The 24,446-nt window shown below is 45.3% G+C and overlaps 1 protein-coding gene and 1 pseudogene across 13 annotated transcripts in view; both read right to left on the bottom strand.

Annotated features, from left to right (window-relative positions):
- TENM2 (teneurin transmembrane protein 2) overlaps positions 1 to 24,446 on the bottom strand; it is a 3,844,234-nt gene that overhangs the window by 12,079 nt on the left and 3,807,709 nt on the right. For all 13 annotated transcript variants that reach the window (XM_067032280.1, XM_059063069.2, XM_067032278.1 and 10 more), the window contains 2 exons: positions 11,619 to 11,915; positions 8,543 to 10,157 (listed from right to left, as the gene is read on the bottom strand). In XM_067032280.1, the coding sequence (XP_066888381.1) occupies positions 8,543 to 10,157; positions 11,619 to 11,915 (1,912 nt within the window). The remainder of the gene's footprint in view (positions 1 to 8,542; positions 10,158 to 11,618; positions 11,916 to 24,446) is intronic.
- On the bottom strand, positions 19,497 to 20,774 carry LOC131756198 (PC-esterase domain-containing protein 1B-like; annotated as a pseudogene).

The raw sequence follows: 24,446 nt of genomic DNA, 5'->3' as shown, positions 1-24,446 counted from the left end.
TTGCCAGATCTTCAGGCTGGGGAGCCTGACGTGGGGCTCAGAAGTCACTCCTGTGGGAGAATCTCTGCAATATAATTATTTTCCAGTTCATGGGTCACCCACCCAGCAGGTATGGGATTTGATTATAGAGTGAAAGCACCCCTTCTCCTGTCTCATTGTGACTTCTTCTTTGTCTTTGGTAGGTAAAATATTTTTGTTGATGGTTGTTCAGCAGTTGTGATTTTTGTGTTCAGCTGTTAGTTGTGATTTTGGTGTTTTCATGAGAAGAAGTGAGCATAAGTCCTTCTACTCCACCATCTTGTCTGGAATTGAGGGGCTCTAGCTATATATTCTTTTTCAAATTCTTTTCCATTATAGCTGATTACAAAATATTGAATATAGTTCCCTGTGCAATACAGCAGGTCCTTTTTGTGTATCTATTTTATATATAGTAGTGTGTATCTGTTAATTTCAGACTCCTAATTTATCCCTCCCTCCTCCCTTCCCGTTTGGTAACCATAAGTTTTTTTCTCTGTCTGTGAGTTTATTTCTGTTTTTAAATAACTTAATTTGTACTATTTTTTAGATTCTACATATAAGTGATATCATATAATATTTGTCTTTCTGATTTTTTCACTTAGTATGATAATCTCTAGGTCCATTCATATTGCTGCAAATGGCATTATTTCATTCTTTTTTATGGCTGAGTAATATTCCATTGTATATATATTCCACATCTTTATCCATTTATCTGTTGATGGGCTTAGGTTGCTTCCATGTCTTGGCTATTGTAAATAGTGCTGCTATGAACATTGGGGTGCATGTATCTTTCTGAGTTATAGTTTCATATTTTCTGGATATATGCCCAGGAGTGGGATTGCTGGATCATATGGTAGTTCTGTTTTTAGTTTTTTAGGAACCTCTATACTGTTCTCCATAGTGGTTGCACCAGTTTTCATCCCTGCCAACAGTGTAGGATGGTTCCCTTTTTCCACATCCTCTCCAGCATTTACAATTTGTAGACTTCCTGATGATGGTACAAACTGATGTTTGAAAACCTCTTTTCAATTCTCTTGTGTATACACCTAGGTGTGGAATTGCTGGGTCCTATGGTTAAATCCTTTACTTTCACTTTTAAAATAGACCAGAATCTGTGTCCACTTCTCACCACTTCCACCATCTCAACCCTGGCCCATCATCTCTTGCCTTGATTTCTAACTGGCCTCCCTGCTTTCACCTCTGTGCTCCACATACCTTGTATGCTCCACATACCTTTAGACATGGAAAAGGCCCTTACCATTCCTTTACTCGTAACACTCCAGGGATCCCCCATTTCTCTCAATGAAAAAGTGAAAGTCCTTCTAATGGTCTCTAAGGACCCTTGCCCATGATCTCTCTGACCTCGTCTTCTCCTCCTCTCTCTCTCTTGCTCACTCAGCTCCAGCCTCTGTGTTGTTTCTTGAACATGCCAGGTGCACACTCATCTAGGAGCCTTTATACAGGCAAGCCCTTTGCCTGGAGTGTGCTTCCCTGAAGGTATCTTCTGGCTGTCTCACTCTTCCCTTTTTCAAGTCTTGCTCAGATGTTGCCTCCAATAAGGCCAACTTCATGTTTAACCCCTGCCTGTTCCCACCGCCAGCAATCCCAAGTCCCCTTCTTCCACTCATCCCCTCACCCCCAAAGCAGTTACCACACTTGAACATGTGTCTCATTTGGGCATTTATTACATTTATTGTTTATTGTCTGTCTCCCTCACTGAGATGTAAGCTCCATCAGGACACGGAGTTAAAAAATCTGTTTCATTCACTGATGTCTCCCCAGGCCTAGCAGAAAATAGGTGCTCAGTAAGTATCCATGGAGTGGATGAACAAACACTGAATATATGTGGCAAAAGCCACCCTGAGTAGTGTGTGTGACAGAGGAACTACCTGTACCTGCTTGAGAAGATGCTTCTGAAGGGGCTGAGTAAGGTCTACCCACGTCCTGCCCTGGGACTGCTATGAGGGGTTTAATGCTGACTTCACTATTAAACATACAGGCCTAGAAGACACTCTAATGAGAGGGACTCTGGAATCCACAGTGTGTCCATCAGCCTTAGGCACAAACAAGTTCCTTGAATGACGTGGCAAGTACATGTATTAGCGATAGCCCGTTTAAGAGTCATGTAACATCAATAATCATCAGAAAGATGCAAATAAAAGCCACAGTGAGATAGTACCACACACCTGTCAGAATCAGTGTCACCCAAAAGTCAAGAAACAGTAAGTGTTGGTGAAGATGTGGAGAAGAGGGACCTCTTGTGCAGTGTTGATGGGAATGTGAATTGGTATAGCCACTATGGAAAACAGTATGGAGGGTCCTCAAAAATTAAAAATACAACTACCATATGATGCAGCAATTCCATTCCTGGGTATTTATCCAAAGAAAACACTAATTTGAAAAGATATATGCAACCCCATGTTCATTGTAGCATTATTTACAATAGCCAACATATGGAGCCTAAGTATCCATGGACAGATGGATGGATAAAGAAGATGTGGTATATATACATATATAGTGGAACATTACTCAGCTATAAAAAAGAGTGAAATCTTGCCATATGTGACAACATGGATGGACCTGGAGGAGATTCTAAGTGAAAGAAGTTAGAGAAAGACAAATAACATATGTTTTCACTTAAATGTGGACTCTAAAAAACAAAACTAATGAACAAATGTAACAAAACAAACAGACTGAGATATAAAGAAGGAACAGGTGGTTGCCAGAGGGGAGGTGGGTTGAGAAATGGGCTAAATAGGTGAAGGGGATTAAAAGCTACAGCTACCAGTTATAAATAGGTCACAGGGATGTAATGTACAACTCAGGGAATATAGTCAGTAGTACTGTAATAACTTTTGTGCATAATCTATAAAAATATTGAATCACTATGTTGTACACCTGAAGCTAATGTAATATTGTAAGTCAACTATACGTCAATTAAAAAAAGTCATTTAAGAACACAGGTTTGAAATTGCCTTAAAAAGTGTGTCAGCATCAAGCAGACAGAAGCCTCGCTTTAGTCTAGCAATGATCATATATCCACAGAGCACCTGTGTGCAAAGTTGGTGGTGAATGCTGTGCAGTGCGGTTACCAAACTTTGGGTATTTGTGGTTACCTGTCATGATCACCTATTGTGGTTGTTTTGCCATATCCAGGGATCACCTGTACTTGTTTTGCTTTGTCTACTTAAGCAAATCCATGATAAAAAAGAAACTTTATGTCACTACCATAAGTGGGAGAGCACTCTCACTTGATGCAAACAGAAAATAGCTGTAAAATGAAAACAAAACAATGTAATTAAGCTGGAGCATGATTTTGTTACCTGCTACCAGGGGAGTCTTAGACCTGCTCTCTCTGTTAGAAAGGGAGATGAGAAGTGTTAATGAGGTGTTACATACACACCAGCATCAAGTGGAGGCCTTCTCCTCTGCCAAATTGGGAGAATAAAAAGATCACTGAAGAGAAACTAACTTTCCCCATCTGTGTTTCCATGTTATTTAATACCTCATCTGAACAACATATAAACTCATCCCATCTTTCACCAGGGATATGGAGGGAATCCCAAGAAAGGCAAAAGAGAGGTCTTTGCCCTCAACAGACTCTCCCAAACGTGATCTTTCCCCTGCAGGGATCCCTCCCTAGTCTCCAGGAGATGATGTTAACAACCTCCTGCCTTGGGGACCAGGCATTTAATGGCTGCTCCCATGAACAGTAACAGTTCATGTCATCTATCTGTTTTATCTTTTTAAGTTTCTAACATGGCTTGGTTTCCAAGTCTAACTCTCTTCTGAAATGTTTCTTCAAGTTGCTTGTCTCCTCCGTCCTGCAGAAGGCATTCTGGCAGCACACAAACACCCCTCCTCCTTTCAAAGTCACTGGCTGTCTCTGGTGACAGCCTCCCTAAACGATCTGTCGAGAGGGGGTCCTTGAGGTAGGAGTGGCGATGTGGCCCCTCCTAACAGCCCATCACTCCCCCTCCTCATGTTCTTTCCAGCACGGGCAGCTGAAGCCCGCTCGCTCTCTCTGACACACGCTGTCAGCACAGCAGCCTGGGTGGTAAGTGCAGAGAGAGAAGAGAGTAAAGCAAGAAGGAGGCTGGGCCTCCCTCCTCACTCAGGGAAATCAAACTCCACGAAATCCGACTTCACGCTCATGTGTGCCTGGCGGTCTGTAAGCCCAGAGACCAGCCGGGGAGAAGCCAATCGTGGGTGACATATGGGAGGGTTTGCTTAACTCCAAATTTGGGGTTTCAGATTGGCCAAAGCAATGGCACTCAGAGCAGAGTTGGGATCTGTTTCAGGGTGGAGCTGGAGACCCCTGGGAACCCCAGAGAATTACACGAAGGTGGTAATTTCACTCCTCACCTACAAACTCCCTGTCTCCAAGTCCATAGCTGCTTATAAGTAACAAATGCATTCCTACCATTGATGAGCCTTTGCCCAGGGCTAGGTGCCTTATGTGTCATGGTTCACTTACTTTTCATAGCACCACAGGGTGAGTGCTGTTACTGGCACAATGCTGCCAGTGAAGAAACTAAGGCTCAGAAAGCTTAAGACATTCATATAGGTCACACAGCAAGTGACTGGCAAGGCCAGAATTGGTGTCTGGAGATGTATTCAGGTTCTAACATCACAAGGAACCGGCTTGAGGACAGGACAGGCTTGGGCCTGAGCACAGGTCTTGGTTTGCCCAGGACTGAGGAGTTTCCTGGGACTCGCTGTCACTGGAAAAGCCCAGGGCACTGCAGGCTTTTGGGGAGAGGGTCTGTATCTCTCAGTCTGTCTTTTATATCCTTTCCTCTAGTATCTTTCGTATCACAGATATATCAATCATCAATATATTACCTTAAACAATAGCTGTTAAAAAGGGTGCAGCTTTAGAGCCCGTGAATGGGAAAGGAATCACTTCTTGCCCTCCCTTACCCGCCTTGGTAGATACAGCTGTGTCCAGCCCAGATGTCTTTGAGCTCCTAATGGGTATTCTCTGCTGCTCTCCTTTTTAAATTTTTTTTTTATTTTTATTTTATTTTTTGTAGTACGTGGGCCTCTCACTGTTGTGGCCTCTCCTGTTGCGGAGCACAGGCTCCGGACGCGCAGGCTCAGTGGCCATGGCTCACGGGCCCAGCTGCTCCGCGGCACGTGGGATCTTCCCGGACCGGGGCACGAACCCGTGTCCCCTGCATCGGCAGGCAACCACTGCGCCACCAGGGAAGCCCATGCTCTCCTTTTTTTAAAAAAATTATTTATTTATTTATGGCTGTGCTGGGTCTTCGTTTCTGTGCGAGGGCTTTCTCTAGTTGTGGCAAGCGGGGGCCACTCTTTATCACGGTGTGCGGGCCTCTCACTATCGCGGCCTCTCTTGTTGCGGAGCACAGGCTCCAGACGCGCAGGCTCAGTAGCTGTGGCTCACGGGCCCAGCCGCTCTGCGGCATGTGAGATCCTCCCAGACTGGGGCACGAACCCGTGTCCCCTGCATTGGCAGCCAGATTCTCAACCACTGCACCACCAGGGAAGCTCTGCTGCTCTCCTTTGTGCCAGCATTTTGGGGGAGGAAACAGCCTCCTCCAGCCTCAGGAGCTGTCTCTTGCATTCAGAGAGCTCTGTTTCAAAACAGCAAAGATTCTTTTGAGCACCAGAGAGAGAGCAGCTCTGTTCACTGTGCTCCTGCCAACTACCTCTTAATTCCTTCTTAAATTGTGAGCTGCAAGTTCGACCACTCTGTTCATCGCCTACATGATGCAAATCAAGACGCATATAGATGGGTTTACAGATTAGCCAACATCCGAATGGCGGAGAATGATTTGGTGTTCTCTTCTGGGGTGCCATCTCCAGGGGTCATCTCACGTTGAGCGGCAGCAGGTGTGGGCTTGTGCCTGGTCCTGCTCTCTTCCCCAGCGCCTCTTACTTTTTTTTTTTTTTGCGGTACGCGGGCCTCTCACTGCTGTGGCCTCTCCCGTTGCGGAGCACAGGCTCCAGACGCTCAGGCTCAGCGGCCATGGCTCACGGGCCCAGCCGCTCCGCGGCATGTGGGATCCTCCCGGACCGGGGCACGAACCCGTGTCCCCTGCATCGGCAGGCGGACTCTCAACCACTGCGCCACCAGGGAAGCCCCTGCCCCTCTTACTTTGCTTTGACTGCAGACGTCAGCTCTATGCATGTAGCTTCTCTAACATTACCTTTTATTTTAGCCTCTTTCTAATGTTTTCTGGATTCAGTTTTGTTGGACTTAGTTCAACTTGATTTGATGCCCATTTATTGAGTCTCCATGAAGCACTGGAATGAGGAACGCCGTCTTGCTATTCAGAAAACTCTAATTCCTTTTTGTCTTTTCAGGAGAACCAGGAGAGTAGCTGAGGGGGTCAGTGAGGCACACTGTGCTCTGTGAATGATTTTGTTTGGGTCTTGGCAGCTGTAGGTGTGTGTTCATCCCACGCTGAGGGCTTTCTTTTTATTTGCCTCTGGCTGATTCATCCCTAAGGTATCCAGTGCCAAGCCAGGCTCTGGGAAGCGCATTCTTGCAGGCCCTTCTTCTCCTATGGCTGAGATAACACATGGGCTGCCTCCCCATTCACATTGTTTCCTTTGTCTGGAATATGCCTCCTCTCCCTCCCCCACCTCCTAATGGCCTCTGCTCAAATGCCACCTATCTGTGAGCGCCCTAAATAAACAAGACACTTCCCACCACTCTCTAACTCCTTACCTATTTCATTTATCTTCCCTGCCTTTATCATTATCTGCAACTATATACAGATGGGTGTGTACTTTCCTGAGAGGTCCTTTAATTTGAAACTGCAGTGAACTGCGGGGGACACAAACCCTGCCAAGCCCTGGGGAAGAGAGGACGCCCTGGCAGAGCAGCATGGCAGGGCCTCCTGATGAGGCGCACTGGGGAGACCAGGAGGGAACTAGCTTGGCCAAAACTCCTGCATTCCAAAGGTAGCAGCTGCTTCGGTTGTAGGAGGATGCTGGGTTCAACTTCAAAGGCTCTGGAACTTGTCAGTGAGGCATAGCAGGGCCACAAGTTGACCTTTTAGGGTCATCTGTTTCTTTCTGCAGCGTGGGGCACTGAGGGCAGCACTGTGTTCCAAGGAGCTGCTGCTTTCTTTCCAATCTTGGGGGTGGACAAGTGATCGCTGGCCACCTGAGGGTAGGGACCCTTTGGGCTTGATGCTTCCCTGGCCCATGGCCAAGAGCTATGAGTTTCCTGGAACTTGGGGGGGCTTGGAATTGGGGTCCCCACTGTTACTCCCCTACAATGCATGTACACGTGAGATGGCTCCAGATTCCTTGCTGAAAGTTGGTATTTTTCCTCCCATCTATCCATCCATCCATCCATCTATCCATCTATCCATCCAGATTTCCTTGCTTATCTCCCTGAAGATAGGGACTCTATCTTGCTCTCCACTGCATCTCTAGTACTTATGTATTAGATGAAAATATCCATGAATAGGTGGCTGGATGGAGATGGATGGAAATAGATGGATAGGGACCCCCCCTCCTTTCACCAATTTCTCACTTATCATGAGGAAGTGGATTATTTGCCCTCCTTGGCCCCTCTATCCACACCCGTCTCCAAGCTTCCTTTGTCCTTTTGACTTTTGCTCATAGTCTTTCTTCAGCCTTGAGCTCATTTCTGCCAAACAAGATCCCCCTCATCCTTCAGACCCAGTTTGACACGGGGCTCTTCGGGACTATGTCAAAATTTTCAAATCTGAAGTCATATGCACCTGTGCTACCCCCCACCACCACTTTGAGAGAAGAGTGTTTGTCTTGCTTATCATTGTATCCCCAGAATGTAGCATGCTGGCCCACTATAAATGCTTGTTGAATAAATAACTGAACAAACACCAATATGGTAGCACAGACTTAATTCTGCTTTGCATCATCATTGGTTATTTGTATTTGTATCTCACCAGCCTGGTGGGTGAGGTCAGTAACTGGGTCACAGTCATTTCAGTACCTATTCTCATTCATTGCTTCACTAGTAATGGTGATGTTAATAACATGAGCAGATACCCTTTTGTGGACATCCTCGGTCTAAGTGCCAGGCACTAGACTTTACCTACATAAGTTCATTTCCTTCTTACGATCACTCTGTGAGATGATTTTGTTAGTGCCCTTTTGCAGAGAAGGAAACTACAACTCAGAGATACTGGACAACTAGCCCAAGGTCCTTTAGCTTATAAACAGAAGAGAGAGAATTTGAATCAGGTATTTCTGAGACCACAGTCCCATTCTTTCCCCCTTTATAAGGCTGCTTTCCTCTTTTGGGGTAGTAAGGGCTCTTGTAAAAGTTATTTCAATTGAATGGACTTGAAAGTGGGCAGGACATGTTCAAATAGACCTGATGACTGCTCTGTACTGCTGTCACTTGACTGCTCTAGATCCTGTACTGCCGGCGTACACAGCCCTCCAGGATTCTCCTAGCATCAGACATAAGACCTTGTTTTGAAATCCCCGGCAGTCTACTGGGACCACCACCCCACAGGGAGCCACTGCTCAACTGAGGTGGCCAGGTCCTCACCTGTCACGTAGTTCTTCAAATCCAGCTCATTGCTGAGAGGATTGTTGCTCTTGAACATATACAGGTTAAAGGGGGCCGGCTCCTTGCCCACATTTTTCCACATGGTATAGTCCGGAGAGGTCCATCGTCCCGCCAGCACGTCATAATCACGCTGCGTGAAGTGGACCAGCTTGGTCAGGGGATCGTAGAGTCCCCCATGGAAGCCAATGACCATCTGGAAGTCAGGGTTGGAGTCGTAATAAATCTCCCCGTAGGCGGTGTACTGCAACTGCTTGATCATGAGACCATTGATGCTGAACACAGCCAGGGGAGTCCCTGTGTTATCTGAGGCAACATAGTACTCCTCTCCACTGCTGCTCTCCATGGCAAAGAGGTGACCCTGGAGGTCATAGTAGAGCGAGGTTATCTCCGAGTTGGAGTGATTGTAGACATGGGTGATGCGAGTCGGGTTGTGGAGGTCAGAGTAGAAATACTGCAGATGGTGGCCCAGGTTGGTCTTGTAGGAAGCCCGCCGCCCCACGCCGTCGTAGCGGTACTGGACACTCCAGCCACTGGCCTTGTTGTAGGCTCTAGTTAGAAGGCCCTTGGAGTTATACTCAAAGATGTCAGCCCCTCGCTGGCACAGATAGCCATCGTCGTCGATTTTGTACTGCACGTCACCGAGCCTGGTTATCCGATCTCGGAGGTCGTAGCGCAAGGGCATGAGGCGCACGCTGTTGCCCGGGTTCAGCAAGTGGAGGTTCCCATTGAGGTCGTAGCTGTAGCGCCAGGTCGGGCGATCATTGACGGCCACGCTCTGGAGCTGCCCATCCCCATCATAGTCATAGGTGTACTTAGTGGTGTTGGCATAGGGCCCCAGCTTCAGCTCCCTCTTGATTACCCTGCCCATGCTGTCATACTGCACCGTCATCCAGTACATGAGGGACCGGAACATCTCGTACTGGACTTCCTTGATCCGCCCGTGGGTGTCGAAGTGCTTGCTGAGGGTCATCACAGCCGTGGTGATGATCTGGTTGATATCATAATAGATGACTCCGAACTTGCCGAAGTGCTCCACCTTGCCAGAAATCTCGTCGTAGCGGTACAGGTCAACAGGAAGGGGAGTCTCACTTATGACTGGCTTGATGCTTGCGATCCGGAAGCTGTTGTCGTGATAGGTGTATTCAAACCTGGCGTTGACCATGCCTTCCTCAGAGAACCTGTAGATTTGCTTGTCCACAAGTGGGCCAATCTTCCGGTACCTGATGGTGCAGGAGAAGCCCCCACTCTGGAGGCTGACCATTTTTAAGACACCGGTGGTCTCATCATACCCAAAAGTGATGGCAGTACTGTCGTAGACAATCTCCGATAGCTTGGACAGTTTCCCATACTTGTAGAATACCTGGCGCCCAGTGCCTAAAAAGGATGTCTTTAGGATGCGTCCGTCATCGCTGTAATCAAAGATGACCGAAGCGTTGCTTTCAGGCGGGTTGTAAGTGTTGCGGATGTAGCCAATGGAGGTGTGGGTGGACATGCTGTGCCGGGCAACACTGGGCATGGTGACGGCGTGGAGGCGTTCAGAGGAGTCGTACTCGAATATGTACTGACGCTGACTCTGAAGCAGGAGGACCATGGACTGGAGGAAGGAAAGGGGAAGGGAACACATGAGTTGGCCATTTAGGACCAAGTGCTCAAATGGACAGAATTTATTCCATTTCCCTAAATGGCAGTTCAAAAGCCGTGAAGGATGGGGAAATTTAGACCAGAGATTATGGGTAAATTGATTTCATCGGGCATGCTACTCTACGGATCATGGTGGCTACCTGGGAGAATGCTCCCCAGACTTTAATGTGAATGTGAAATACCCAGGGATCTGGTTAAAAGGCAGATTCTGATTCAGTAGTTCGGTGGGGGAGGGTGGTGGAGAGGTGGCCTGAGACTCTACTTTTGGAACAAACTCCCAGGTGATGCTGATATTGCTTGGACCATAACTTTGAGTCGCAAGGGGTTTGAAGGACTGAGGTGAGAGGCACTGAGTTTGCCTCCAGGCTCAATGACAAGAAATCCTGAGACTGGTTAGAAATGACTGCTGCTGGCCCAGCAGGGGACAGGTATGATACACATGCTATGTCTGGGACACCGCTGATTAAATCTAAGAGAGACTACATCCTCCATTTAGAAACTACCGAAAAGATTAAGTAACCCAGAATCATTGATTGGGGAAAGAATGGCCTCAAACTTGAAGCCGTGGGGAGATTCTTGCCTCCCCTGGTCAACCATTGTAGCATCTTATGGCGTAATGAGAACAGTATTCAGAAGGGACCAAAGAGACAGCAGCCCCTTTACAGAGGAGGTAACAGCTCTATCTGCAAGTGACCGCTGTCGTGGGGAGGCAAGAAAGGAAGAAATGGAAATGGGCTTGTGTGGAGGTGAGTCCAGATGAGAGGCCCAGGCCAAGCAAGCCCCTGTCTGATGACTAGATGACCAGGGGAGCCTTTAAAAGTCTTGACTCGTGCCCTGAAGGCATCTCTTTTTACCGCTGCTACAACTGGACCTTTTCTGACGCGGAGACCAGAGTCTGCGACTTGCAGACACAGGAAAATATATAGCAAGAATCCATTGGCTGGTTCAGCCAATAGGCCAAGTAGGGGAGGGTGCTGGTCCACGTGCTCAAGTTTTAGGCAGAATTCCCTACCCTGATGGCTCAATTTCGGGCAAGGCAGAAATGAATCACTGCATTTCCAGTTCATAAGGAGTGATTAGCCACACTGCCAGTGGGATGATTCTGTCCGTTTCAACATCACTGTTATTTTGGGGTAAAAATCAGACAATCCATCCTTTTTGCCATTACTGAGTGTCTAGAACTCTTTTTTGTTTTGTTTTGTTTTTAATGGTAATAGTGCTGGGCTATGAACAACATTTTCCTTCAGATTTCCTCCCTCCCAGAGGGTGAGAGTGCGTGGGGAGCCCTGGTAGAGTCAAAGTAAAGATGTTACAATGTCTTATGGCAAAGCCTGTCAGGTCAGCGTAAACAGAGAAGCATGAACGAGAGAGAAAGAGCTAGCCCCAGATGAGTGAGGGCAGCACATCCACCCACCTTGTCAAGGTAGGAATAGCTCCACACTTTCCCGTCGGCAAACATGCGGGACACGATCCGGCCTTGCTTGTCGATGTCTGTCCTCTCGCTCATGGCCCCGCGCTGAAGGCCAGCCAAGCGCCCATTGAAGAAATAGGAGACGTTGACAGCCGCCAGCCCACTGCTGGGGAGCCAGAGGAAGGGACGGCCCACCTGGTCATAAATGATCCTCAGGGTGAACTTCCGGTGATCGTCGTAGATCTTCTCTGTCCGAATATTCCGGTCATAGTCAATGGACAAGAGATTTCTTCCGTGGACCTAGGAAAACACAACGGGCCTGCTTTGAAAGACATCACCGGGGCATGTTAGCTCAGGCTTCTACGGAGGACACAGCTGGCATGGCCAGGGCCTGTGTGTGCGCTGGAAGAAGAAATACCCTTGAAGTTATTTAGAGGAGTGCTTTCTAAACTCCTTCACGTCATAGTACACATAGAAAGTGGTCTTTTTTGTAGGGTGCACTAGAATATAGCAAGGCTGCTAATGGCCAGAGGTGACTGATCTGGGCGTGGCTGCCATGAGCAGTTGGGTAGGCTGGGCACTGCACAATTACAGGGGTGCCATCGTGTTGTATAGAGTGTGGATGGGAAAAACTGGGCAGTGCACAAATTACATAGCCATACACAATAGCCCTGGACCCTGGGGTTCTAACTGTCCTGCCTGGCCACCCTGGGAAGCAAGAGGATTTGTATATTTGCACACTTACAACCCTTTTGTGGCACCTCATCAGCTAATGAATAGCTAACGATCTTTAAGAGCAGGTGCAAAGATTTCTTCCGAAACCTTAAAAAAAAGGTACCTAGGAAGGTGAGGAGAAGGTCTCAGAAATACATATTTTACAAAGATCTGGGGATACAAAGCCTTATTCCTATGTGAACTCCTTTAATTCTCCCATCTAGAGAAAAATCTCACCACTGTCAAGGATGCAAGACAACAGTGGGGTGATCTCAACAGGCCTCGGGAATTCCAACAATGGGAAGAACTGATTTACTTAGATTTGAGAGGAATAATGGAACACATCTAAGACATAATTTAATATTTATTTAGAAGTCGATCTGATCAGAGAAGAGAGCCTGTCTCAGAAGGCAGGGCTGAGAGACTAGACTCTGGGTAGGGGGAAAGGAGAGGGACTCTAGAGATTCAGCTAGCCCTGAGTGGATGGCTGGAAGGGAAGGAAATGAGGCCAACTCAGCCCAGGCTCTTTCAATGTAATTGACTGTAAATCCAGACATCCCTGGGGTGACTGCTGAAGGCAAGGGAAGGTGTAAATATGCAGAAGGAAGGGATGTGAGACATGTCTGGTACCTGCTCACTTTACCCTAATACTTCAATAGCACTTAACGATATTAATGATGATGGTGATGATGACGTTGATGGTAATAGTAACTTTGACGTGTGCTGAGGGCTACTCTATATAGGCATTGTGTTAGGCAGTTTGCATCCACTGTCTGAGTTGATGCTCACAAATGAGGAAACTGAGCCTCCAACAGAGGTTATATACTTGCTCAAGGTCACACAGCAATGAAGGATTAGGTTGGTCTGGAACTTAGGTCTTCAGACTTTGACTAGTTAATGAACCAGCTTTACTGTTTTCTGCATTGTATATATCGTACATGCATTGAGTGCCCTGAGATGTGTCAAATGATGAAGAGACTGTAAGGGACTCTAGAGGATTCCACTCTGTGGCTTTGGAGAACACAAGGAATAATTCTAACACGACAGGCACCTGTTATATTGGGGAGCAGCATTGTACCCAGGTAAAGAACTACCTTTCACAGCTTCCTTTCGAGACTGGGGTGGCTAAAGTGATTTCAGTAGTAGTTGTTGGCTGGGTCTTCTGGGAACCTTAAAGCAAGCAGACTTAGCTAAGAAGTAGGCACCCTTTTGTTCTTCCCACTTTCCGTCTTTTCTTAGGTGGAATGTAGATGTGATCACCGGCGCTCCAGTGTTCACTTTGTGAATATGGGGGAACATTGAGGATGTTAAACCTCAAAGATAATGGTTCATCCAGAGAAAAAGTCTAGATCCCTGTCAACCTAGGTGTCTTCAAGATGACCTAGGTCATCTGTACCAGCCATGAACTGCTTCCCGCTAGACTCCTTTTAGGTCATAAAAAATAATAAGCCTGTATCTTGTATAAGATCCTGTTATTTCTCATTTCTGTTACCAGCGGTTGAAACTAATCTAAACTGATAAACCCTTGATGCTTTGACAGGTACTGTGCTAGGTACTTTACATATCTGATCCCAGTTTAATTCTCACAATGTAGGTAGAAATTATTTTATATATGGGCAATTACCCTCAGAGACAGAGGCAGGATTTGAACCCAGGAGCACCTGATTCCCCAAACCATTGCTGTTTTCATGGAGTCATCCCAGAGAAAAGGGGACAGAACATGTGAGATAAACGTTTAGAAAAAAAAAAATGCTAAGGCATGGAAAGAGAATAAAGTTGGTGAGTTCTTGGGATTACAAAAATCCAGCTTCAAGTGGAAGAGTCATATCGTCAGACCTGCGGTAATTGGGAAGAATCGTGACCACCTAGAGGGGTGGGATAGGGAGGGCGGGAGGGAGGGAGACGCAAGAGGGAAGAGATATGGGAACATGTGTATATGTATAACTGATTCACTGTTATAAAGCAGAAAGTAACACACCATTGTAAAGCAATTATACTCCAGTAAAAATGTTAAAAAGCAAGCAAGCAAGCAAGCAAGCAAGCAAAGAGTGAGTGTGGTAGGATATTTTCAACAGGCCCCAAAGTTAATGCTGTCAGAATCACTGAAGATGCTGAAGATATGGTCTAGAGTTCCAGAGCAGAGCACAAGCTGGAGTCGGCAAGATCACTTCCTCTGCAAACACAATTTTGGACATACTGGCTTGCTTCATTTGGGATAACAGCAGAAGGCCACCGAGATTCTTAATCCTATGTGTTTTAAGAGTTTCAGTTCAAGACCTCGTTAACATTTTATTAGGCAGAATGAATATTGTGGCAACAATGAGGAAGGATTTTCAGGATTTCCCCCGCCATGCCTATGCATATCCCACCTCCTTGGCCATCCTTCTATCCCTTTGCTTATTCTTTTCCCTTTTGCTTCTCTTTGCTGATAGCATACATCCCCCAGTGCATTTGTTATCTATTGAACGTTAAATCTCTGCTCCTGTCAGGCGTGGTGCCTGCTCTGCAATGCAAGGATGAGCAACACCAACAAAGCAACACGTCCCGAGAACTTACGATGGGCTTAGTGTGTTCTCAGCACTGCCCATGTTTTATCTTGTTTAATCCTCATGACACTGCCAGGCGAGCACTATTATCCCCATTTTACATGCAAGGCACAGACAGGTTTGAGTGCCCTGCTCAAGCTTACACAAATAGTAAGTGGTGGAGCCAGGGTCCCAATGCTGAGCTCCCTGTCTTCACCCCTAGGCTGTACCACCCCCCTCTGACGAGTGGCTCTCCATCAGACATGACATTCTAAACGACTCGGGATGCTCTCTAAAGTGTGGCTGCAGGGCTGACTCAACAGCTGCTGAATCAGCCCCCCAGGGAATAGGAGCTGGGTGATTCTGAAGCATACTATTGGTTAAAATACACTTAGTGTGATATAAGGCCTTATCTTCAGTTACCTGGGGGAGACCAACAGACAAATCATATATCCGTAATATAATCGTGTGTGTGTGTGTACGTATGTGTATGTTTGTATGTATTTATAGTGCTATAACGTATATTCATCGGAGATGTTAACATGTAAATCAAATATACAATATACATGATTATCATTTTAACAACTATATTAGGGCTTCCCTGGTGGCGCAGTGGTTGAGAGTCCGCCTGCCGATGCAGGAGACACGGGTTCGTGCCCCGGTCCGGGAAGATCCCACATGCCGCGGAGCAACTAAGCCCGTGAGCCATGGCCGCTAGGCCTGTGCGTCCGGAGCCTGTGCTCCGCAACGGGAGAGGCCACAACAGTGAGAGGCCCGCATACCGCAAAAAAAAAAAAAAAAAACTATATTAGTATGTGAAGGTGCTAAGAATGCAGAAAGAACAGTATAGTGGCCAAGCACAGAAGATGGGTCCCCAACCTCAGACTGCTACCATTTAGATTTGTCACTATTACTTAAAGCTATCGAGGCCTTTTGTCTCTTGGCCCAGGTGTACCAACCATAAAAAAAGTAAGAGGTGCTAATCATTAGCCATTGATAATTTAGGGTGGGATTTTATTTCCAAATTCATCATGTCCCTGGGAATGGGATTTTGTTATAGCGCTGATTTGAGCTAACTTTTTCCCCCCGATTTTAATGAAATAATTGACATACATCATTGCATAAGTTTAAGGTGTACAGCATAATAATTTGACTTACACATATGGTGAAATGACTACCACATTAAGTTTGGTTAACATTCATCATCTCATACAGATAAGAAAGAAAAAAGAAAAAGGAAAAAACACTTAAGATTTACGGCCCTCACTACTTTTTAATTTTTTTAATTTTTTAATTTTTTTTTTTTTTTTTGCGGTATGCGGGCCTCTCACTGTTGTGGCCTCTCCCGTTGCGGAGCACAGGCTCCGGACGCGCAGGCCCAGCGGCCATGGCTCACGGGCTTAGTTGCTCCGCGGCATGTGGGATCCTCCCGGACCAGGGCACGAACCCGTGTCTCCTGCATCGGCAGGCGGACTCTCAACCACTGCGCTACCAGAGAAGCCCCCTCACTACTTTTTTAATCAATGATTTTTATGTTTATTTTGAAAGTTAAGATAAAATTGACATGCAATATTATATTAGTTTCAGGTGTACAACATAGTGATTCAATATTGTATCTATTGTGAAATGATCACTGTAATAAGACTAGTTAACATTAGTCACGGTACGTAGCTGTGAAATTTTGTTTCCTTGTGAGAACTTTTAAGATCTACTGTCTTAGCAACTTTCAGATACACAACACAGTATTAACTACAAGGGCCATGCTGTACATTACAGCCCCATTACTCATTTACTTTGTAACTGGAAGCTTGTGCCTTTTGACTCTCTTTTTCCATTGTGCCCAGCCCCACTCCTCACCTCTGTCAACCACCAATCTGTTCTCAGTACCTATGATCTTGTTGCTTTTTCTTCTTTTTAAAGATTCCACATGTAAGTGAGATCATACGGCATTTGTCTTTCTCTGTCCAACTTATTTCACTTACTATAATGCCCTCAAGGTTCATCCATATCAAAAATGGCAATATTTCATTCTCTTTTTTTTGGCAGAATAATATTCTGTTTGTGTGTGTGTATATATTACATATATATATATCACATGCATCTACTGATGGACATTTACATTGCTTTCATGTCTTGGCTATTGTAAATAATGCTGCCGTGAACACTGGGGTGCATATCTTTTTGAGCTAGTGTTTTCACTTTCTTCGTATATATGTCCAGAAATGGAATTGCTGGCTCATATGGTAGTTCTATTTTTTAATTTTTTGAGGATACCCCATACTGTTTTCCATAGTGGCTGCACCAATTTACATTCCCACCAACGGTACACAAGGATTCCCTTTTCTCCACATCCTTCCCAACACTTGTTATTTGTCTTTTTGATAATAGCCATTCTAACAGGTGTGAGATAATATCTCATATGGTTTGATTTGCACATCCCTAGGGATCAGTAATGTTGAGCACCTTTTCATGGATCTGTTGGCTATCTGTATGTCTTTGGAAAAATCTCTATACAGATCCTATTTTTTAGTTGATTTTTTTTTTTTTTTTTTAGTATATCTATTTTAATTATTTATTTATTTATTTTTGGCTGAGTTGGGTCTTAGTTGTGGCACGTGGGATCTTTCATTGCATCACATGGGCTCTTCGTTGTGTTGTGTGGGCTTCTCTCTAGCTGTGGCGTGGGGGTTTTCTCTCTCTAGTTGTGGCACACAGGCTCCAGAGCATATGGGTTCTGTAGTTGTGGTGTGCAGGCTCCAGAGGGTGTGGGCTCTGTAGTTTGTCGCACACGGGCTCTCTAGTCGAGGCGTGTGGGCTTGGTTGCCCCGTGGCATGTGGGATCTTAGTTCCCCGACCAGGGATCGAACCCACATCCTCTGCATTGGAAGGTGGATTCTTTACCATTGTACCACCAGGGAAGTCCCTTAGTTGAATTGGGTTTTTTCTCTTCTTTTTTTTTTTTTTTTTTTTTTTGCCTGTGTCAGGTCTTTGGTGCTGCGTGCGGGCTTTCTCTAGTTGTGGCAAGCAGGGGCTACTCTTTGTTGTGGTGTGCAGGCTTCTCATTGCAGTGGCTTCTCTTGTTGTGGATCGTGGACTCTAGGCATGCGGGCTTCAGTAGTTGCAGCACGCAGGCTCAGTAGTTGCGGCATGTGGGCCCCAGAGAGCATGGGCTTCAGTAGTTGTGGTGCATGGGCTCAGTAGTTGCAGTGCATGAGCTCTAGAGTGCACAAGCTTCAGTAGTTGTGGCTCACGGGTTCTAGAGCGCAGGCTCAGTAGTTGTGCCGCATGGGCTTAGCTGCTCCGTGGCATGTGGGATCTTCCCAGACCAGGGATCGAACCCATGTCCCCTGCACTGGCAGGCAGATTGTTAACCACTGCACCACCAGGGAAGTCCCTTAGTTGAATTGGTTTAAAAAAATTTTTTTTTGCTATTGAGTGGTACGAGTTCTTTTTATATTTTAGATATTAACCCCTTAGCAGGTTTGTAAATATTAAAAAACATTATAATGAAAAGGCTGCCTTTTCATTTTGTGGATGGTTTCCTTTGCTTGTGTAAGCTTTTTAATAGTCCCACTTATTGGTTTTCGCTTTTATTGCCTTTGCTTTTATGTCAAATCCAAAAAATCATTGTCGAGACTAATGTCAAGGAACCTATGCTTTTTCTTGGAGTTTTATGGTTCCAGGTTTTATGTTCAAGTTTTTAATCCATTTGAGTTACTTTTTGTGCATGGTATAAGATAGTGGTACAGTTCCATTCTTTTGTATGGGGCTGTCAAGTTTTCCCAGCACCACTTGTTGAAGAGAGTGTCCTTTCTCCATTTTATATTCTTGGCTCCTTTGCTGTAAATTAATTGACCATACATGTGTGGGTTTATTTCTGGGCTCTCAATTCTGTTCCATTGGTCTTTGTGTCTATTTTTATTCCAGTACCATATTGTCTTGATTACAATAGCTTTGCAATAGAGTTTGAAATCAGGGATCAGGATGCCTTCAGCTTTGTTCTTCTTCTTTTTTTTTTAATGAAACAAATTTTAAAAGGAAATTTATTTATTTTTGGTGTGTTGGGTCTTTGCTGCTACTTGCAGGCTTTCTCTAGTTGCGGTGAGCAGGGGCTACTCTTCGTTGTGGTATATGGGCTTCTCATTGCAGTGGCTTCTCTTGTTGCAGAGCATGAGCTCTAGGCATGCAGGCTTCAGTAGTTGTGGCACATGGGCTCAGTAGTTGTGGCTGACAAACTCTAGAGTGCAGGCTCAGTAGTTGTGGTGCACAGGCTTAGTTGCTCCGCGGCATGTGGGATATTCCTGGACCAGGGCTCGAACCCATGTCCCCTGAATTGGCAGGCGTATTCTTAACCACTGTGCCACCAGGGAAGCCCCAATGAAACAAATTTTTAATTTCAATTTTATATTTACAAAAAGACAAAGAGAATAGGGAGTGCGGAGGCAGGAATGATGCTGGTCACCCCCCACCCCCCCAGAGTGCAGCGAGAGGCCACAGCCAACAGAATGAGTCAGACTGCTCTCCCCTGCCATTACTGATAACAGCAATGGACCAAAGGCTTCAGTTAACAAAGTCAGTCTGTTTGGGGAGAGTCAGACGATCTGTCCAGTCCATGTGCATGAGGAGGAAGTCCCAAGTCAGTCTATTGAGGCCTTGGTTCTCCATAGGATGGGGCCCTTCTCTTGGAAGTTCTGGGCTGCCCTCTCCAGGGCACATAGAGGCCACAGGGACGATGCCAGGGAAAACCCCTATGGACCACAGGGGCCTGCTGCTGATAATAGGGTTGGGGGAAGGGAGGCCTAGGCGGCTGGGGACTAAACATAAAGTCAACTGTGAAGGCAAATTCTGTCTGGGTAGTTGGGGGAATATCTGAATGGAAATGGTTTAAGGAGAATTGATTCGATTGGAAAGGATGGTCTGAAGAAATATGGGCATCTTGGGGACAGACTAGGAACAGGGGTGTCACCTCGTGAAAGGGGATGGGATGGGGCTGTGGGGGCAGGAGTGGGAACTGGGGTGGGCAGGGAGATGGCGTTGGGGGCAGGGGGCAGCACCCAGGCGGAGGCAGGGGTCGGGGCGGAGGAGGGAAGGCTGGTTGATCTCTGCAGCCCCCCCTTGAGAGGGGGCTGCGTCTCAAGTCTCCTGCCAGGTCCTCCCCTGGCAGGGCCGTCCTTGATGCACTTGCCCACTGGGTCGCGCTGGGGCAGCTCCACCCCCCAGGCATCGGCCAAGTGGGCCAGCAGAAGCTGGGAGAGTTGTTGGTGCGTGCGCTTGTTCCAGTGCACTCCGTTGGAGCCGTGCTTTTGCGCCTCATCGCCGCTGTAGAAGTTGGCTTCAATCACGTTGGTTTTCAGGGTGGAGGCTGCAGGTCAGAACTCCAGCGGGAGGAAGCCACTGGTGATGTTGTCACCTACGGGCATGGCCGTGTTCCAAACCAGGAGGCACAACTAGGGCAGCACCTGGCACAGGCGCCCAAATAGGCTCTCCAGGTTCTGCAGGTAGTTCGGCCAGGAGTCCTCCCCGAAACTGGTGAGGTCCCGGAGGCAGGAGCTCATGATGACCAGGTTCGGGTCATGCTCACCCGAATGCAGCTCCTCCAGGATGGCTTCGAGGTAGTCACGCGTCGGGAGTACACGTGCGTCAGGAAGTAGAAGCGCACCAGGTGCTGGCCGAAGCCGAACTGGCGCACCTCGCGGTAGTGGGTGCCGTTATGCATGCGGCCCTGCTTGCCCCCCTGTACCAGCTCGTCCTGTTCGAAGCCATACTCTCCCTTGGCCTTGAGCTGCCTGAGTGTGCACAGGTAGTCCTTCTGCAGCAGGAGCACCAGGTCCTTGTACATGGCCCTCTGGACTGAGTCCGCCAGGATGACCACGAACTTGTGGAGCAGCTGCTGCACTTTGGAGGCGAGCCCGTGGCCCATGACGCTCGGGACGCGCCGCCTAGCTCCTTCCTTTCACTCGGTGGGTCTGCGGATGGCTCCTCAGGTGTAAAGGTGATCCCTCAGCTCAGGTGGCTGGTCCTCCTACATCCTCAGGCACTTTGCTCCAGGAGGTGCCCCGGAGAGGGGAGACTTAGGCATTCTATGTTTCCTTCAATCTCCTGGGGCTGGCTCCTTTCTTTAAACCTTAAACACATTCTAGTTTCTTGCTTTAAAAAGGAAAGGAACCGTCTTTGACTCCACCTCCAGGACAGTCCTATCTTTTGCTTCCCCTTCAAGGACACTTTTTGCAAAGTTGTTTGAACTGGCTGTGTCTGGGTCCTCACCTCCCACTCACTCCTTTTATTTGATTTTGGCTTCCAACTCCACCAAAGTGAAGAAACATTTGTCAGTAAATCCCCAGCGATTTCCTTGCTGCTCCTTTCAGTGACTACTTCTTGGTCATTATCACATCTGTAGCATTCCTAGCTCCTTGGGGCTGGGGCACCGATGGTTATTCCCTTCCATGACTCTGCCGGAGAGTCTGACTCCCTGGTCTCCTGTCTCACCTCCCCCGGTATCCTGTGTGAGTTTCTTTCTCTGGCCATCCCCAAACGTCAGTCTTTCTCAAGGCCCACTCATTGGCTCCTTCCTTCTTTTCTTCAACATTCTTTCCTTCGGTGAATTCATCCACGCTCTTGGTGCCCATACACTCCTATTTGCCCCAACTTTTCTGGTCTGTTCTTCTTTTTAAAAATTGCTTTGGCCATTTGGGTATCTGTGGTTCCATACAAATTTTAGGAACGTCTGCTCTATTTCTGTGAAAAACGCCATTGGAATTTTGTTAGGGATTGCATTGAAGTTGTAAATTGCTTTTGGTAGTATGGACATTTTATCAACATTAATTCTCCCACTTCATGGACATGGGAACACCTTGCCATTTATTTGTGTTGCCTTCAGTTTCTTTCATCAGCGTCTTACAGTTTTCAGTGTACAGGTGTTTTACCTCCTTGGCTAAATTTATTCCTAGGTATTTTGTTTGTTTTGATGCAATTGTAAATGGGATTGCATTCTTAATTTCTCTTTCTGATAATTTGTTATTAGTGTATAGAAATGCAACAGATTGCTGTATATTAATTTTGTACCCTGCAACTTTACTGAATTTTTTAATTCTTTTTTTGTTTTGTTTTGGTAAAGTCTTTATGGTGTTTTATATATAATTTCATGGCTTCTACAAATAGTGACAGTTTTACTTCTTCTTTTCCCATTTGGATGCCTTTTACTTATTTTTCTTGCTTCATTGCCGTGGCTAGGACTTCCAATGTTGTGTTGAATAAAAGTGGCAAGAGTGGGTGTACTTGTCTTGTTCCTGATCTTAAAAGAAGAGCTTTCAGCCTTTCACCAGAGTATGATGTTAGATATAAGCTTATTATATATGGCCTTTATTATGTGGAGGTATGTTCCCTCTACACTCACTTTGCTGAAGGTTTTTATCTAAATGGATGTTGAATTTTGACAAATGCTTTTCACATCTATTGAGATGGTCATATGATTTTTATCCTTTATTTTGTAAATGTGTACCACATTGATTTATTGATGTTGATCCATCCTTGCATCCTTGGAGTAAATTTCACTTGATCATATGTATGATTCTTTTAACGTATTGTTGATTCAGTTTGCTAATGTTATGTTGAGGATTTTTTCATCTATGTCCATCAGGGATATTGGCCTGTAATTTTATTTCTTGCAGTGTCCTTGTCTGGTTTTGGTTTCCGGGTAATGCTGGCCTTGTTAAATGAGTTTGGAAGCATGCTTTTTAGAAGGACTGGTATCAATTCTTCTTTGAATGTTAAGTAGAATTCACAAGTGAAGCCATGTGATCCTGGACTTGTGTTTAGTGGGAGGTTTTTGACTACTGATTCAATCTCCTTCTTAGTAATTGGTCTGTTCAGATGGTCTCTTTCTTCTTGATTCAGTCTTTGTATGTTTCTAGAAATTTATCCAGTTCTTCCATGTTGTCCATTTGTTGGTGTATAATTGTTCATAGTAATCTCATATGATCATTTTATTTCTGTGATATCGATTGTAATTTCTTCTCCTTCATTTCAGATTTTATTTATCTGAGTCTTCTCTTTTCTCTTAAGTTTAGCTAAAGATTTGTCAATTTTGTTTATCTTTTCAAAGAACTAGCTCTTGGTTTCACTGAATTTTTGCTATTGTTTAATCTCTATTTTGTTCAGTTTTTTGCTCTGATCTGTATTATTCCTTCCTGCTACTAATTTTGGGCTTCATTTGAGGTATAAAGTTAGGTTGTGTATTTATGATTTTTCTTGTTTCTTCAGGTAGACATTTATCACTATGAACTTCCCTCTTAGAACTGCTTTTTCTGCATCCCTTAAGTGTTAGTATGTTGTATTTCCATTTTCATTTGTCTCAAGGTATTTTTTAATTTCTCTTTTGATTTGTTTCACTCATTGATCTATAGCATGTTGCTTAATCTCCATATACTTGTGAATTTTCTAGTTTTCTTCTTCTAATTGAGTTCTATTTCTAGTTTCAAACCATTGTGGTCAGAAAAGATGCTTGATATGATTGCAACCTTGTACTTTTTTTAAGAATTGTATTGTGGCCTCATATATGATCTGTCCTGGGGAAAGTTCCAAGTGCACTTGAGGAGATGTGTATTCTATTGGTTTTGGATGGAACATTCTATTTATATCTGTTAAATTTATCTGGTCTTATATGTCATTTAAGGCCAATGTTTCCTTATTGATTTTCTGTCTGGATAATCTATCCATTGATGTAAGTGGGGTATTAAGTCTACTACTATTGTTGTATTCCTGTCTTTTTCTCTCTTGAGATCTGTTAATAATTGCTTTATATATTTAGGTGCTCCTATGTTGGGTGCATAAATACTTACAAATATTATATCCTCTTGTTGGATTTACCCCTTTGTTTGGATTTACCCCTTATGTAATACTTTTCTTTAACAACTTTCACACATATCATATGGCAGGGTTAACCATGGTCATCATGTTGTACATTACATACCTAGTAGCACTTATTTATATTATAACTGGAAGTTTGTGCATTTTGATCACCTTCCTCCAGTTCTACCTCCCCTACCTCTGCCTCTGGTAACCACAAATCTGATCTCTTTTACTATAAGTTTTGGGATTTTTGTTTGTTTGTTTTATAGATTATACCCGTAAGTGAGATCATACAGTATTGGTCTTTCTCTGTCTGACTTATTTCACTTAGCACAATGCCCTCAAGGTTCATCCATGTGGTTGCATATGGCAGAATTTCCTCATTTTTTTAATGACTGAATAACATTCCATTGTATATATATACCACAACTTCTTTATCCATTCACTGTCAATGGACACTTAGGATATTTCCATATTTTAGCTATTATAAATAGCTGCTATGAACATGGGGAAACAGATATCCATTGTTTTTTTCCTTCAGACATATTCCCCAAAGTAGAATTGCTGGATCATATAGTAGTTCTATTATATTTTTAATTTTTTGAGGACCCTTCATACTGTTTTCCATAGTGGCTGCACCAATTTACAACCCCAAGAATAGTGCACAAGAGTTCCCTTTTCTCCACATCCTCACCACATTTGTTATCTTTTTAGGATGGTCATTCTAATGGGGGATGGGGGTGGT

This window comes from Kogia breviceps, chromosome 4, assembly GCF_026419965.1.
Source record: "Kogia breviceps isolate mKogBre1 chromosome 4, mKogBre1 haplotype 1, whole genome shotgun sequence".
Classification (NCBI taxonomy): Eukaryota; Metazoa; Chordata; class Mammalia; order Artiodactyla; family Physeteridae; genus Kogia; species Kogia breviceps.
This window is presented reverse-complemented; position numbering and strand designations above follow the sequence as displayed.